The sequence below is a fragment of the Cydia strobilella genome, chromosome 18 (assembly GCF_947568885.1).
Source record: "Cydia strobilella chromosome 18, ilCydStro3.1, whole genome shotgun sequence".
NCBI classification, from domain to species: Eukaryota; Metazoa; Arthropoda; class Insecta; order Lepidoptera; family Tortricidae; genus Cydia; species Cydia strobilella.
Window position 1 is genome coordinate 11,135,420 of NC_086058.1, and position 17,694 is coordinate 11,153,113.

Consider the following 17,694-nt stretch of genomic DNA (forward strand, 5'->3'; position numbering starts at 1 on the left):
ATTTGTAGCTAAATATAAAATTATTGTACATTTCGTTCTAGTTGGTAGGTACAATAAAAATAAAACACATACCTAAATGATTTCATTATGAAATATATTTATAACAATATCGTTCACAATTCATAAAATATTCCAAAAACTTGTTAGCCTTACAAAACGTTATAAAGATTAAATAATATTTATTTTATAATTTACATGAAAACATACAAAAGAAAAGAAGTATAATTGTAACGTCAGTCTTTTCTTATCAGATAGTCCATCGCTACACAGCCAAATCTTTGGAATTCAAATTTCGATCAATAAATAAAATTTGTATCTAATAATCAATCTTATATCAGACCGTACCTATCCTCGTCCTGCCTACCATACTCAGTATTGAAATTTAAACAAAATTATTTGCAAAGTGGAGTTGATTTTACTTTGTTTCACGTTTTAAGTAAAAAAGGAGAAATTTCAATGTAACCTCAACCTATCCAGGATTCTCATTCATAACTCGCTAAAAATCGAATATGTCCTTTAGGAATCCCATTTGGCAGGACTCGGCGCTATAACAATTATAATAATTAAACGATTTCACAACTGAAAATTAATAAAAAAAAAGTATTAGTAAAAAACGCACTGTATAAACTTGTGATTACTTCATAATTATATTCTAAAGAATTGAATGCATTTAAAACTAAGTAACTAGATATCGGTAGGAACCAAATTAGCTTCACTTTCGACTGGAATGAACTAAAATGCAAAGGGCGGACTATATAGCTAAGTGATGACTTAATATAAAACTATACATAGTGGGTACTAGCATTGGGGTGAATGGGTTGCGTAGATCGCACGGCATATTTATTTAAAATTATACGCTTTCTATGTTTTGCCTCTTTTCCGTGTATGAAGAAATAATTTACATTAGTCGTATTTTTGCATTGTATTCGACGATTTTTTCTGCTCTAAGCACAACCGAGGTTGGAATTGGAACCCATGAATTCTGACCACTATTATATAAAAGGTTAAATCGCAATGTTATTTGTGAAGACGTATAATTTTAAATGAAAATGCCTGCATGCAAAGAGGTATAGGGCAATCGCTTTCGTGAAACGAAAGAAACTAATCACAGCAAGCGACCATTGAACCATTATTAGTAACGTATGGAAACGGCACAGAGAACCAGTATTTTGCGCCATATATGAGTTGCTGCCGTTTTGGCATCAAACCATAGAAGCGGAGCGTGAATCTCGCGACAAACGCGTAATCGCCATAAATTGTACGGCGCTTACGAGGTTTTGGTCGCGTGGTACAGGTTGTGATTGCGACAATTTCATTGTTTGGTATGTCGTCTCTATGCTCTCTATAGTAATAATAACTCAATGCAAGCGACACGAATTTTTAGCACCAACCAAATATTTCGAAATCAAATTTAAAGCCTAAAAACCTACAGATTAGGACAAGATCAATAAATAAAAAAGCATACATAATGTTATCAGAACGTTTAGTTTAGGATTGTCAATATTGTTTTCGTTTACTTTTTACAAGAATAAGTCATGGGAAATTTACATCACTGACTTAACCGTAGGTACTTTTACTTGAAAACCAATAAATGCATTTGAATAACTTTTCTAATGTGATTTATAACGAAGGAAGACTAAAGAATAAAATTAAATTAAAAATCTTACGACATAGTCCATAATATTCGTTAAGTTGCCTGAAAATAAATGATTTGATTGATTAATAAGTGTTAATAACGATGTTTAACCCAATACGATAAAAAAGGAACTTTTATCTTAAGTCATTTCAAAGCACCTTAACTTGATAATCCCAGCGCCTAGATTTTAACCACATTGACCGTCCAAAACTAAACCCTCTGTAAATATTCTCAAGGTAGCATTTCGAATGTGATGAGACGAAAAATTTACATCTAAGGCACTTGCATACTCCACCCCACATATTTCTAAACGTCGACTTAGTTTACCTAGTTAACATTAAAAAAAAACTTATACAAGATGATACAATCACCCGCTACAAAATTAATTGCACAAAACAGAGCTATAAATAACAATATTTGTTAACAAAATTGATATTCTAGAGAGATTACAAAATTCTCTGCCGATAAATTTATAATTGATTAAATATAAAAATTCTAAGTTATATCAGGAACCAACTATTTCTTTATGCGGTTTCATATTTAAGAGTTAATAGTTTATCGAAATTATTAATATTAATAAAATCGGACCTGCTGATTTTAAAAGTAATTCCATAACATAGTATATAACAAGTAGTATCCCTAAAGTAACCGTATAACGTTAATTAGATGAGCAAAACAATAAACAGTCTTCAGTACTGTTATACTTATAGTTACTGTGTAGGATGCCACAAGCTTACGGTGTCTGCCTGTTATCTGAAAAACAAAATTAGTTTTATAAACATATGCCGCTATTTTTATTTGTATTAATTAAAAAAACATGGTAAATAATATAATGTAAACATAGCCCCATACAACTCGACAATAAGTTTGTCTGTGGGATCATCTCTAGTTAACTAAGATTGTACACAGAGCAAAAAAATATCTTATAGTACACCTGATCTAGTTTATAGGCATCAGTCTCCGGTTGACGCCATACGATAGAATACACCTACAGTTTATAGTTTGATGCCGCGCGCCGTACGCAATGCAAAACGTCAGTCAGAGAACTCAGAGACCAAGAATTAGGATTAACTTCAGTAACTGACCTTTTTTCCCACGTGCGATGTAATCCGCCGACGAAGCCCTGGCCACAGCCGCGTCCCGCTTGTCACCTCCTGAGGCCAAAAACACCGCTATAGCTCAACCGACCGCCACATAGCACCCCACAAGCCTTAGCTTAACATGCAATTCATTCTCTATCCATGCATTTTTAAATAACCATCTATTTAATTCATGTTCATTGTGATCTTACTCTCAGGTAAAATACCCTACAAGGGCATGTGTCATGCGATATAAAGTATGTTACCTATGTTTCTTTCGGAGGTACTCTTTACCGTCCGGCCGTTCGCTGAAAATAAAGAAAATCATTGTCAATTCTTCCCGATTACTTTATCAGGAGTCTCACCCTGTACTTTGTTTTCGTTCAACTGTCAGATAGTTTGAGAGTTTAAAATCTTATGTATCTATTTACACGAAATAGCGCGAGTTATCCTATTGAGAGAGAAAGCATGACTTGAGTATTTTCGTGTCAAATGTCGCATTAAACAGTGAACTTTTCGTCTCTTTACGGAAGCGTCAAATTCCTTTTCGTTACTGTTTTAGTCCTTTTGGACGTTTCTTTAAAAGTGAGTCTTTAGGAAGAAAGAAAGCTAAGAATCTGTTACCCATTTTTTGGTCCTTTCTTGGCGACTTCTGGTGTCGTTTCTTCTCAGTTTGGATGAAAGTTTGCGAGTCGACCAAAGGGGAGGGTTGTTCTGCGTTTAGATGCTTGTCTTCGCAGTTTTGAGCTGGCTTGAATTCTTCCGTCACTTCCTCGGCTTGGGATTGGTCGGTCTCTTTTGAATGGTTATTGATCTCGGACGGATGGTCGGCCAGTATTTCTGAATCGTTTGCTTCGGGTGTTTCGGCAGGCATTTCGTTTTCCGATTTAGTTGTTGGGGCGGATTCCTCGCTGGGTGTGGGTTCCTGGTCAGATTCGGCGGTTTCTGACCTATCACTTTTCAGGCCTGTAGCGTTTGTGAGCTGGAAATGAAATACAACTTTATAAGTTAGAGTAGGTTATGTGTGTAAGTAGGTCATAAAACTCATAAATTATCCTAAGTTGAAACGAATAAATTTAATGTTAAAACAGTGGTTCAAAATAAATAATTGGGGCATTGGAAACGCTCCAACCAATGTAATTATATAATTGACATCCTTATTATTTCTTTAAACGTTTAACTTAAGTATTCAATTATATGAATAAATTAAAGCGCAGCTTACGGGAACAAGATTTAATTGTCTCTATTTTCCCAGACTCGTATGGACAGTTAGATACTTAGACAACGCAAGCAACTCTTTTCAACGCACCGTATAGCTGGAGTCTTCATCTGAATCAGCATCCAAGTCGACCATCATCTTCTCTATGAGCCTCTCCATGGTCGCCTCGCTGGTGGACGCGGGGCTTTCCTCCTGACGAGGACGCTTGCTGCGTTTCACTACCTGAAAGCAATGTACATTTCTTGGTTAAACATTAAGGCCGTTCCATCGGTTTGCCGCTGTCACTGTCCCATTTCGCAAGAAAGAACGGGAAAGATAATGCACGCCAAGTGTCAATTTTGATCGAGTTTTGTCGATTTTTATTTATTTTAAAAACGTTACCTTACAATATCGAAATGCGAAAGCTATGAAATTACCATTTATATTAAGATTGTTTATTCTTCTTTTTTTGTTTATAGTATCACATAATAAATAACCGAGTAAAGTTGGATTAAAAGTCCGAGTTAGAGGTTACTTTGGGAATTAATTGTATCGAGCGAAGTGCCATAATTCGTGTATCGGAAGCTATGTTATTAAAGATAATATAGGTATAGTCAAGAACTACATATATTTTTTTCACGTCTACTAATATCAACGCCTCTTAGAATAACATGATCATGTAAGCAGATTTTTCGCCTTCTGGCTCAGGGAACCGCCTTAACACATAACGATCAGTGAGCGCGGTGTCCTATCTGGGGGTTGTGGTTCGCACCCCGGCTCGTATTAATGAGTTTCTTAAGGATCATTGAGAGGTATCTAAATAACGCCTAATTTCTCCGTTTGGGTTGTAATGGGGCGGCCTATAATAGAACAGTTTTTGCGCCATATCTTGAGATACTTGAGATATTTCGGACCCGGGTATGTCCTTAAACTACGTCCAAAAGAGAGGTATGGGCACTGTGAATGACATCTTGCTTTGTGTGGTAAGGAAAAAGGACAGCGGATGTCATTCCAGATCTAGAGTAGAGCCCAACTGGGGAGGTACCTCCACCTTACAGAAAACCGCAGCCAAATAACACTAGACCCTACTAATAGTGTTGTGTTCCTGCCGGTGAGTAAGGTTGCCAGAGCTCGAGGGAGAGGAGTGTTAGGGTCGGCAACGCGCATGTAACTTAAATATCATATGTTGAAGAAGTGATACCCAGGTGGTTGCGCCTGTTTACTTAATATATCCGTAAATATTCGATCCCTGGCCCGTTCCAATAAGATTTCTTGAACTAACAATGCAAAGGCACACCAGCTACTCTTTAAGTATTGCAATACCCATGCACTTCAAATACAACAAAAAGTTCGATCTACTATCCTTTAACCATAGATACACATACTCATATCAATAAAATTGCAGCTGTCTATATTTAGCTGATTACACACACTCGTACAATGCATGCGTGTCCAAAGTGATTCCTTACCAGACTTATATATGGAGGTTATCATTCGACGCGTAGGTTGTAACGCCAAGTATGGATCAATCTGGATGATTCTAGTAAGCATATAACTATACCAATAAATTCGAGTTTACTTTACAAGAAAAAGAAGCCAAATAATCTGCAAGCATTTGCCTCGAAATTATTTAGCCGCGTTTCTAATACGAGTAAGAAGTACGTAACTTTTAAACATTCACGCCATATAAATAGCGTTTTAAGAACTTATAGCCGATTAGATAGGGCTTTGTCGTAAAAAAGACCCTCCAAAAATGTAGCCTATGTCATAAAAATTTATCGATTGACGAAAATTCAGTATCTGGACGGTACGATAGAATGGAACACATGCACGGCACGACATAAAATAAACATACCCCATCTCGAAGTGGAAATCTTTATTTGCAAGCAAATGTAATTTTATTATGAATTCAATAAAAACTTTTACATATAATAAAAAATGTCACGCTCTTTTCAGCAAAAGTAGATAAGCGGGTGGTGTTTACAATAATAATCATGCACATTGCACTTACTATTAAAATTTGTGTTGTGTTCCACGTGTAAGAGTTTTAGGTACTTAATTTCCTACTTATAAATATCACAATTTGCGATATCTCTATTTGTAACTTCATAAAGCTTGTAAATTTAATAAGTTTATATAGTAAGTGAGGCCTTTGCTATTCAAATACCTGTTGAAGAGACTCAGAGACGCCACAGGAGATCGAATCAGCCTAAGAATCCACCTAAGAAATGCTAATAGCATCCTCGGTACCATACCATACCGCAGGGACCATTTTTAGATTAATTTAGTTTAGTTTTTTTTAGATTATTACCACGTATTTTTGTTTAAATGAATAAAGCTAGTTTTATCTGCGTTAGTTAGTTAGTTATGTCATTGATAACAACAAAAATAGGAAACAGACTTCGCTCAGAGTTCAAGTCCAGGGCCATTTTAATCATTACGATTAGTTTTGACGGCTGCTGTCTGGACACTTCAAACTCAGACGATCATAAAATCAAGGATCGAATACCGGTATTATTTTTCTTTTTGTACGCCTGCCATATCCCAGGTGGTTGGTAAAGAAATAAGACTGGGTTGGTAAGACTTCATTTATTAAGTTTACATGGATGGTGGGAATTGATATAGTTTTGTCTTCATTGCTGGAGTTTAACCTGTTTACACACGTTATTAGGAATTGGGAATTGATTATTTTTGATAACAACGAGCGCGTTTGGAATAGTTAGGTGATCGTCGATGGATTGTTTGTCTACGATTGCTGTTCCGTCTGAGATATCTTTAGTTAGGCAAGTGACAACAGTTTCTGATCTATATTGTCTAAGGGTTTGTTTATTGTTATCGATAGAAGGATTTGGAGAATCGTTTAGTGTATTAAGAAATTTGTATGTTCTGTCCCGTATTCGCAGGGTTTTATATTCGTATGAGATATCGACATTGAATTTGGATATGAAATCGTTACCCAATATGCCATCAGCGTGCATATTAAGGTTAGCTACGTGAAATTTGAAGAAGTTGCGCGGTGATATTCTAGTAGAAGGTAGCTAAATTTTGGGACTAGGTATAACCGGTTTATAATAATAGCAGCAAACTTGTATTGTGTTAGGTAAGTAAAAATACTTACCTAACATAATTTAATACAAGTTAGCTTTCAGCCTAGCCTTCAGCCAGTCCGTAGCCGACCATAATAATTTCTTAACAATCGCCTCAGTTAAACGGTAGACCTATAATTAGCCGGTTTTTTATTACGGTATCTCGTCTGTTAATGTAAACTAATGTTTGCATTTTATTTAGATATAATTGTATAATATCAAAGAAATATTATGGTAACGAACCCTGCTGAAAATATCACAATAACATTTACTATTCTTACATTAAAATTAATGCAATAATATTTTGCATATCGAAACACGCAAATATAGCGTGCAAGAAATTATTGTAAGTGAGTGTGTATGTAATGTATCGTCTAATTTATACATCCAAAATTCCAGACTTTTTTTTATACTACGTCGGTGGCAAACAAGCATACGGCCCGCCTGATGTTAAGCAGTCTCCATAGCCTATGTACGCCTGCAACTCCACGTTTCTTTGCAAACAGCAAAAAATAGTCAGATCAGAAGTAAGAACATAAAATCCAATTAGGTATCAAGATAAAATCTACACAGTACGCAAGAAAAAAATAGGTACCTACATACTGAGAGTCATATTATAAACCTTGACCTATCTCCGTTTACGAATAAGAATAAGTACCTATGACATGACTAAAAATGTATTCTAATTAGTTAAATGAAGCGAACAATTAAGTTTGGACTTTATTGCCATAATTTTAAGGTGTAGCATATATTTGCGAATTGGTACTTGGTAGCATCAATATCTGACATTGACTGTACCGTTCAATATGTAGTCAAGGATTTTAAGTAAATAAATATTAAAAACTGTAATAGATGTCATATATTAAAGAAAAAGTGACGAAGCCCTCCAGTGGTGAAGGCCTGATTCGAACCGGCGTCTTTAGCTATCGCGGCTAACGCCATGAACCCCTAGGCCACCCCGCCACGGCGGTGCCCGTCCGAATTTCTCGACTATATGCCATCTTAGTAAGACTGGGCGTCTTTGACCAGCTCTAAGGGCAAGCAGTGCGCGCTTGCACCTCCTAAACGAACTCCTTAAAATAATTTGATTTGTTCCCAAACTTGTTTAAGTAAATATTCTTTAATTATTGCATTTAGGGATAACATTTAGACGTTTCATGGAGTATGTACTGAACAAACTATTCGCTTGCACTCTAAACGGGTAAACATTTGGGTAGTTGACGATTTGTTGTTTTAATGGTATCAGTCGATCAGGTTTGTTTTGAGTATCAAATGTCTGTATGGGACCCATTATCTTACAGCAATACAAAAGTCGCAATTGCCACAAATGATGGTCAAAGTCCAGAGATGCAATTTATTTGAAATACTTCTATTTAAAATGCAAATACAAAATGCAAAATACCTATTTTGTATTTTGCATTTAAATGCCTTTTAGTAAAAAACATTTTGTATTTTATTTCAAATACCTTTCGAGATGTATTTTGCATTTTTAATATTCATTTCAAAATGCAAAATACTTTGTGATTAAGTTTAGCCAACATTACCAGTCAAACAAAATTAAATGAACGAATGACGCTTGTATAGGTATTGCCGAATTTGACCGACTTTGGTCAGAGTGCGCGCCGCGTAATAAATAAAAATTGATGTTATTTTTTTTCACTTTTTAATAATACCAGTCAAGTTGTTATTAATAAAAGAAAAGTGTAATAATAATAAAATAAGAACTAGATGTACAATCAACCGAAATAAAATAAATGGCCACACAATTCACAAAATGGAGCCATGGCTCTCTTTTCGTTAGTCTAGTTTTTTACATTATTTTAAGTGAGTATTATTATTATTAATAATAACATAACAGAATTTATTGATACGCGTACTGATAAAATATGACCGAAATGTCATGCATAAGGTGCCATGTTATTAGACGTTTTTGTTCGCCTCGGCATTATGTCTCTATTTCCCATGATAAATACCTAAAATAAATAAAAATATCTGAGATTTGGTCAAAAGGTATTTTATTTTGAAAATACCTATTTTGCATTTAGCATTTAAAATACAAAACGCAAAACTATTTGGTATTTTGCATTTGAAATAGTAAATCTGAAAAGTATTTTGCATTTTGTATTTAAATGCTTTTTTTAAACCATTTTGTACATCTCTCAAAGTCTGGCACCCGCACTTTACTGCTTGCTTAGACGCCGCTTTGCTTAGAAGCCGTTTCGATGTATGGAAAACAAGGAAATTGCGATTTTGTTGGTGAAATGTTGCGTTTATGTTGTTTTTATACAATTTTTTTAAAATAAAATGTAAGGAATTAAATGTTACCGTTATTTTTTTCCTATTTGAAAGTAAAAAAAAAAGTTGATTTGAAACTGAGGTCTTGTATTTTTTTATTAATCCCATATATTTTTTAAGTTTCCAGTTGTAATAAATTGCTCATTATCTATCTATTTAACTAGATTTAAGTATAAAATTCAACGTGTCAACTACCCTATTGAACTCTGTTACCGTACAGTCACCATCTTCTCTAAAGGGGCCCACTGACTATCAGTCCGCCGGACGAACAAAAATTTGACAGTTCCGAACAACTGACAGGCCGATATCGTCCGTCGGACTGATAGTCAGGGGTCCCCTTTAAGCAAACATAACAGTATTATCAGAGGCAGCTTAAAGGCGGTGCAACGGCACAAGTTGCCGACATTGCGGGAGGTAAAATAAAACGAAAATGGCGAATGTTTAAAACTTCAAAGATTGGGTTACGTCGCTACGCTAGCGCTAGTGATTTTCATTTTGCGTATATAGATTTTTTTAAACACTTGCTGCGAGTACGACTAATCGCCGGTTATGGTCTAATAGTTTATGTAAAATGTTCGATAAGAAGTAATTGTGACTCAACACCTGCTAGGCCATTTAATAAAGATACACTTACCAGGACTTCGTCATTGTTGCTGACTCTAGTAGTATTGTTGTTGCCATAGGGTACCGATTGCCTTCTAAAACACATGGTGAACTCGAAAAGCGACCTCAGCCCGCTGTACCACGGCTCGTGGGTCGTACCCGTGCGGGCTCTCATCATCCTGTTGCCTTGGTACTTCAAGGTGCGCAGGTAGCGACGTTTGCCTTGAATGTATGTCACCTGGAATAGGGTTAGTTGGTTGGTTAGTTGGTTGTAAGTAGTGATTTTGTGTTGTATCAAATGATGTTGTTCGAGTTTACAAGTATGTAGATAGATATTTTACACGTTTTTAGGGTTCCGTACCCAAAGGGTAAAAACGGGACCCTATTAATAAGACTCCTCTGTCCGTCGGACTGACAGTTGAGATTTTCACAGATGATGTATTTCTGTTGCCACTATAACAACAAATACTAAAAAGTACGGAAACCTCGGTGGGAGAGTTCGACTCGCACTTGTCCGGTTAGTAGGTACCTGTGTGAGCCGAATGTTACTAATGAAACTAAATTAGAACCACTTCCTGGCGTTCGATAGGGCTCAAATTTGGTAGGTACCTACTTCTGAAAGGCCAGTGACAATGCAATATTGTGATAACATCGAGCTAATCTGATGATCGAGACCAGAAGGGTCCATAGCAAATAGGTGATAACACAATGCAACCTCGCCACCATGTTAAGATGTGAAATTGTATTTCAAAAACAAGCTTTTATACAAATACCATCTACACAATGGCCCCTAAATTGTTTAACAAATTACCGGATCTGCTCAGAAATGAACAGCTGTCGACATTTAAGATAAGGTTAAAAAAATTATTAAAAGATAAATGTTATTACAATATTGATGAATTTCTGATGGACACTTTGACAAATGAATGATTGACTTATATAATTTACCCATTAATCATTATTAATTACAACTTATTGATTATTTTTATTTTAAATAAAGTGACATTTCTAATAATATTGCATGCGCTAGGTAACCAAAATCATTGTACGTCGCAAGACATATTACAGAGAACGAATTGTTTATAACACCTGTATTCATTACCTGTAATGCACAATTGATGAATAAATGATTCTAAATGATTCTAAAGAGTGGATTAGTAAGAATCATGTCAATGCAGCTGACTGTTAAAATAAAAGTCCTCCTCCTTGCGTCGTATTCCTCAGTATTGAGGGTCGAAAAGTACACGGCAATAAAATCTTGGATCAATTGAGATAATTACATTTTTGATTAAAAAACCTTATTCTATCTACCTTAGGTAGCATTAATAGACATAGACATTTATGATCTCGACACTTTACAAAGTTGGCTATATAATATGCCTAAGCATATTTTATTTGTGAATGGAAACATTGTGTTAATTAGTGGTAAAGTTCCGTATACACGCGGATATGACCTGGGTCATGTGATAAATGAGTTTAGTTCAAAGATTAATTTGCTTAATTAAGCTACAAAATCTGAGATCAACTATATTGACATTATTTTTACTGACTATATTAACAAAACGCCATATTAGTATTCATTATGCAGGAGGCAGACGAAACTTATCACTAGGGATCGTTCATTAATTGAGTCGCATAACTTCAAATTTGAGTAAATCGGGGGGGATAGATATTTTCTAAGAGGGTCGAACGGATGTACCCGAGTTTGAAGTTGAGCGACACAATTACATCACACAAAATTTCAATTTTTAGGCGACGCCGTTTTCCATAGCTTCAAAAGACGCTAGTGTGGGGTGGCTCTTAATTATCAAACTTACCACATCGGCAGATCGAAGCGGCGGCTTGCCCAGTACTAAGTTTACGAGCGATATGGCCTCCCGCGTAATCCTTAGGGCTACCAGCATCATTAAAAAGAACACCCACGGCATGGGACGGACGAGCTCTGGTTGAGGCCTTTCTACGGGGTCCACTAGGAACAAAACAAGACATATAGTTTGTCAAAGGACTGTCTCATTTCAAACATAGACAGAGATAATCATACTATCGTTGTCTTACACTAGTATGTTCAAACTTCTTGAATAAACGTCTTATATTATTATTATTACTATAGTAGTACCTAAAAAAAAAGGATTAGTATAGTTTTTTTGGTTCTTATTGACTGCCAATTTGGTTTGACCAACTATACTTATAAAAGCTTCTTTTTGTATGACTCTGAAGGGTTGCTAAAGGCGAAATAAGATTTATGGTTATATGGTTTACTTCTGTTGTCATATCTGTCTTTTGAGAAAACTAACATATGAGGATATTTGCTGACAGAGCGTCATACTTAATTTAAGTAACCCGCTCATTCTTTATCGACGCGATAGCCCCATGTTTTGTTCAGGTGTCGACTGTTATGGCAATTTTTTTAAAATCTTGAATTATTTCACATGCTGAATTTCATGATATGCCGTCCTCAATACAAAGCGCAAAAGGGAGATTAAAGCCATTGCCAAACCAATACAACGATAATACAGTACGGCAGTTGGAGAGCTTTGGAAAGCAAGTCAGATAGGTATACCGCGATTGCCGCGGTTATCACACTGATAAGACAGCACTTATGAGTATATAACGTCCCGCTCGCGCACCGGAGCAGCGTGCGGATCGGCATTAAATGTAAACACGCGTTAGGTTGCTTCATATTTTTAAGTATAGCAAAACTCACATGGCGGGGGAACAGCCCAGCGTGCACATTTCTCCAGGACCCAAAGCGTCTTGTCCACATACCGGAGCACCGTCTGTCCGAACTTGTAACTGGCTGCATGCTCCGCGACATTTTGGAAGCCCTCTTTCACTAGCGCTACCAGTTCCATGGCTGGAAAGAATGAATTTTATTAGCAGGGCTAGGCCGGCTAGGGCAGGCTAACGGCAACTTAGGTAGAAGAACCGTGATAACAGTCTTGAATGATTCTCGAATCACGGTTAGTTTCACTAGACTTATATTGACCGGGATATGGACCGTGATTACCTTTTCTTCACAACTTTCTTTGTTTTTTTTCGTTTTTTTTTCTTTTCTACACAACTTTGACACCCACCTGCTATCTTCAGTTTACCCGTGAACAAAATGCATGTAACTGCGTCGCAATATCGGGAGCTCAAAAACAATACAAAAGGTAATCACGGTATATATCCCGGTCAGAACCGTGATATCAGGCGAGACGCATTCGTCGAGTGTATAGGTACGCGGTTATCGCACTGATACGAATTCGCACGTCGCTCTGGTGTGTGAGCGTAACAGCGCTATGCGCGTGTATAGAGAAGCCCCGTTCGCACACCGAAGCGGCGTGCAAATCCACATCCATTGTGAAATCCGACATACGGGCACCACCCGACTAAAACAAAGCGCCAGCAGAGATATCGCGAGACGATATAACTCTCCATGCACTCGCCCTCAGCCGGTCTCCTGAAGAGCTAGTCATTAAAGTAGCCATCAAACTTATAGTAAACTTTTCGTTTTATTTTACTTTAAGTGTTAGAAAGCGATAAACGCATTAGGTACCTCACTACGTGTCTTTACTTATAACCTACGCGAAAATTGTGATCTTCACAGACACAATGATTTAATCTGGTAATTTTTGCTAGAGAAAGTAGATGAATATATTTGTATCAATATTCATGTTTCCTGTGCTTCAGACTAATTAGTACCTAGCTTTATACTAAATAGACTAAAAGTTGACGGGTTAAAAACCACAAACTATAAAAAAAAATGTTTGCATGTAATTGCCATAATTATGTACACCCCAGGCCAAAAGTATGGAAACAACGTTGTTTTCTTTTATATATCATGTTTCTATCTTTGTTGTATATATTTGTAAACTAAGAGTTACATTAGGCAAACCCAAAAGATTAAAAATACACGCTTAGTATCAAAACATCCTAAAATATTGTCAAAAAGCTAAAAAAAATTAAGTAGGAAAAAGTTACATAATTATACCTACCCTTTAATTACATGACAAAATGTTGAATTGACAACTATCACAGCCAGAGTAATTTACTTTTAAAATGTTCCATTATTATTTTTACCAAATTGTCAATGAGTAGTATAAAATCCATCGCTTAAAACATCACACTTTTCTATTGAAATACAAGCTTGTTTCCATACTTTTGGCCTGGGGTGTACAGTAATCAGGTATTTAGCATAATAAAGAAGTTTATACTCAAGTGAGTTAAGTGAGGTCATAGGTCATAGGTCAGGGTCTAAGACTAATTGCGGAAGTAGTAAAGCCATTTCACAGCTTATCTACTAAATGCTTAATAACTATAAACATAGTAATTAGAATTACAGATAGTAATTAAAGATTGCTTTCCATTTTCACTACATGATATTCTATATACCAGCCACATTTTGCTAGTTCCTGAACACACTTAATACTAAACAAACATTTTACATGTAACTACAGTTCGTTTTTTTAGCATTAGAAAGAACCCAGGTAGCATTTATACGTCATTATGACGTCCGTTACGTCATTATAACGTATAAATGACGTCATTATGACGTCGCTGACGTCATTCTGCTACCTGGGAAGGTAAGCGATCTTGACGGGTCTTTTTATTTAAAATCACTTTTGAAAAATAAGACAGCAAATATGTTACAATTATAAATCTACCTATGATCTTTTACATTATTTTGCTTTCATAAGTAATATATACTCATTTTTTTAAACCGTTTTTCATTATTTTTCAATAAGAAAGACACATCCATATTGTTTACCTTTTTTCTAGTGCTAAAAAAACGAACTAAAACAATACACCTGATTTTCCCATAAATGCCCCAAGAAGATTACAGGACATTCTTTAAGGAAAATAATCTTACCTAGAAAAATGGTTTGTAAAAATACATTATTTCAGTTTAATGCAGAAATAAGATGTATTAATATGTTTAACTAGCATTAAAGTTATATTTTAATGGTGTTATTCATAAATGCGCTATAAGCCTCAATATTTGTCTTAATCTGTAATTTTGACTTATACCTTTGTATTAAAACTGTACTTTTATGAATAAGGGGGTTAAGCTTTACTCAGTTATTAATTGTAATAATGTAACAATTAGTGTGACATGACTCAGATACATTGGACATTCAGAAAGTGCCATAGACAATAATTATTGACTACCAATACTCTTGTATTTGTAGTATCGACTTGGCGGGCAGATTAACCACTTTATTTTAATTGCAATTTCAATAATATATTATGACTGATATGACTCAAGATAGACTTAAGGTGTTTTGGGTGTGGGAATCTTTTACGCTAGCCAAAAAATATGTAAAAACAGAAACCAATTTAACATTTCTAAGCACATTTGTATAATTCATAGCTTGGTAATTATAAAAGAATAAACAAAGTTATGAATACACGAAATCATTCGCGCACCCAAAACCCCAATGCCGGCTCATGATCAGAGGCCGCAATTCTCGTGGCAGTTTGAAATGTCATTAGGGACTTCTCATTTATCGACTTTCGATATACCTACATCGATACAATGTAAAATATAACATATTAAAAAAGATTAAAAGTAGAGGTAAATAACAAGCGGTCTTATCGCTAAAGAGTTATCTCTGCCAGATAACTTTTGAGTAGTTGAAAATGCGTAATAGATGTGCAATAAAGACAATGAAAATTTAATAGTTTTACATTTATTTACTCTATAGTTATTACTAGTTACGTTAGTTTAATTATTATTGTATAGATACTCATATATCATATATGAGTATCGGAAGTCGATAAATTAGTCCTATGACAGTTCAAAAATGCAACAATAATTCCGGTGTCTGATATTATTTTTGATTAACAATTTCTAAATAAGGAATAGTAGATTTTGTTACAAGGGAGCAAAATGACATATTTACGGCGAGGGCGTACATTGAATCCTAAAGGAAGCGAAGGTTTGTATAATAGAATCCCGAGAGTAACGAGGGGTTCTAAAGTAGAATTCTGAGCGTAGTGAGGGATTCAAGTGTGTTACGCCCAAGATGGAAATAATTTTGCTACCATGTGACACATACTGCTTTTCACATCACCTATGAGGTAATTATGATGTTACAAATATTATTTAAGCTAAAAAAATAATGTGCAAAAAAATGTGAAAATAGTGTCCTAGAATAGAAAAGTGAGACTTTGATCCCTCCTAGCAGGGAAGACAAGTGCTATTTTGATCACTCCTAGCAGGGAAGAAAAAACCCTTTTTCGAATTGGTGACGTGAAAAAGATATGAAATAGTAGTAAAGTGTACTGTAAAAATAATAATTCAAGAAAACAGACAAACTACATTAAATAATTTCACGGTTTTGATGGTTTCGACTCAAGTGAGTCTAAACCGTAAAATTATTTAATGTTAGTATTATTAGCATGTCCCAAAACAATTTAAATTCAAAACTACATTTAGTAATGAAATCAAAATCAAATCATTCAGTTTCATTTTACTTCAAAATACAGTTAACATATACAAAAAATTGTTGTACACACAAACAAATTCAAGGTAGGACTTAAAATTTTGATAAGAGTAAGCAATCTGGTCTTTCGACTATCTTAAAGAAAATCCATTTTTGTCTGAACAAAAGTGGCATCTAAATTACGAAATAAGTATTTTACCTTAAGTCCAGAGTTAACAAACACCACCAATAAAAACTTATATTTCATTCATGCATGCTGTTAGTATAGACGAACTCAGTGCACCCAGTTATCACCTTTTATGTAATAATGTACTGTCCACATTATTGAGATAATTTACCATTAAGAGCTATTTTTGTTTGGCAGAGTAATTATTTAACAATAAACAAGGTATATATGGAGTGCAGCAAACATAAATACATCATTTTGACTTCTTTATACCTTATAGATAATGTGGGCAGTATAAGGTGCAGAGGTCAGTGCAATCAAAGGCTGATATGAGGGCCACGGAGCTGACAAATATCCAATCCACACCAATGTTATTGATAGGTGGTTTGTTTGTCTCACTTGTATTCTGATTAGAAAACTATCTAACACTATGATTTATTTACAAGTTTAAATAAATATGTTTATCATTGCAAGAATAGAATAATAACTGAGAGAGTATATAAGAAAGATAAACCATAAGGTATTCCATAAAAAATCTAAATTGCAATTTTTAGTTTCACTTATTAACTGTAGGTACTTTAAAAAAAAACTAAAGACAGTTACAAAATTACCTGATGTTATTTACTCACTTTATACGTAAGATCTACTGATTGAATTAAGTAGAAAGATTTGTTGAGAAATGATAAGTTACTCCTACCTGACTACAGTAACGGCTTCGGCTAAACGTTTATCGGTATAATAGCAATCAGTTCAATAAGTACCCAAGCAAAACACATATTAATTAATAAACTTACCCACTCTTGAATATATTTATACCGCTCCAATTCAAAGGCAATAGAATACAAATACGGAATCCGGTTCAATTGCAATTGGTGGTACAATTAGAAAATCACATCGGCGGACTGTTTACTAGCATGCGCATACGCAACTGCGGGTGATATATTATATTTGATAGCGTTCATGAAATCGGTTGCAAGTTTCTTATATTTACGTGAAACACCCAATATGCCGACGAAGCACGCACGTACACCACCCAACGCATGAAACGAAAACGAAGAAACACGAAAAATGTAATGAAAAATTTGCAGGTTTTGACAGACGTCAATCTAATAAGACTTTTCACACGACACGACACGTCGTCAAATCTATTTAGTACGTATTAAAAATAAAAACTATTAATTGAGTTTAAAGTTTGAATCATTG

The 17,694-nt window shown here is 35.1% G+C and overlaps 1 protein-coding gene across 2 annotated transcripts; it reads right to left on the minus strand.

Moving 5' to 3' along the window:
* Window positions 1-80: 80 nt before the first annotated feature.
* On the minus strand, window positions 81-17,581 carry LOC134749222 (uncharacterized). Of its 2 annotated transcripts, none has more exons than XM_063684109.1 (9): window positions 17,290-17,581; window positions 12,602-12,751; window positions 11,715-11,866; window positions 9,929-10,135; window positions 4,025-4,156; window positions 3,340-3,697; window positions 2,982-3,023; window positions 2,722-2,790; window positions 81-2,389 (listed from the first exon to the last, which is right to left on the minus strand). In XM_063684109.1, exons 2-9 carry the CDS (start codon window positions 12,747-12,749, stop codon window positions 2,370-2,372), a joined length of 1,128 nt encoding a protein of 375 aa, XP_063540179.1. In that variant the 5' UTR covers window positions 12,750-12,751; window positions 17,290-17,581; the 3' UTR covers window positions 81-2,369. The 2 variants fall into 2 exon arrangements, with proteins under 2 accessions (XP_063540179.1, XP_063540178.1); XM_063684108.1 differs by having other exon boundaries at window positions 17,286-17,581.
* Window positions 17,582-17,694: the final 113 nt, after the last annotated feature.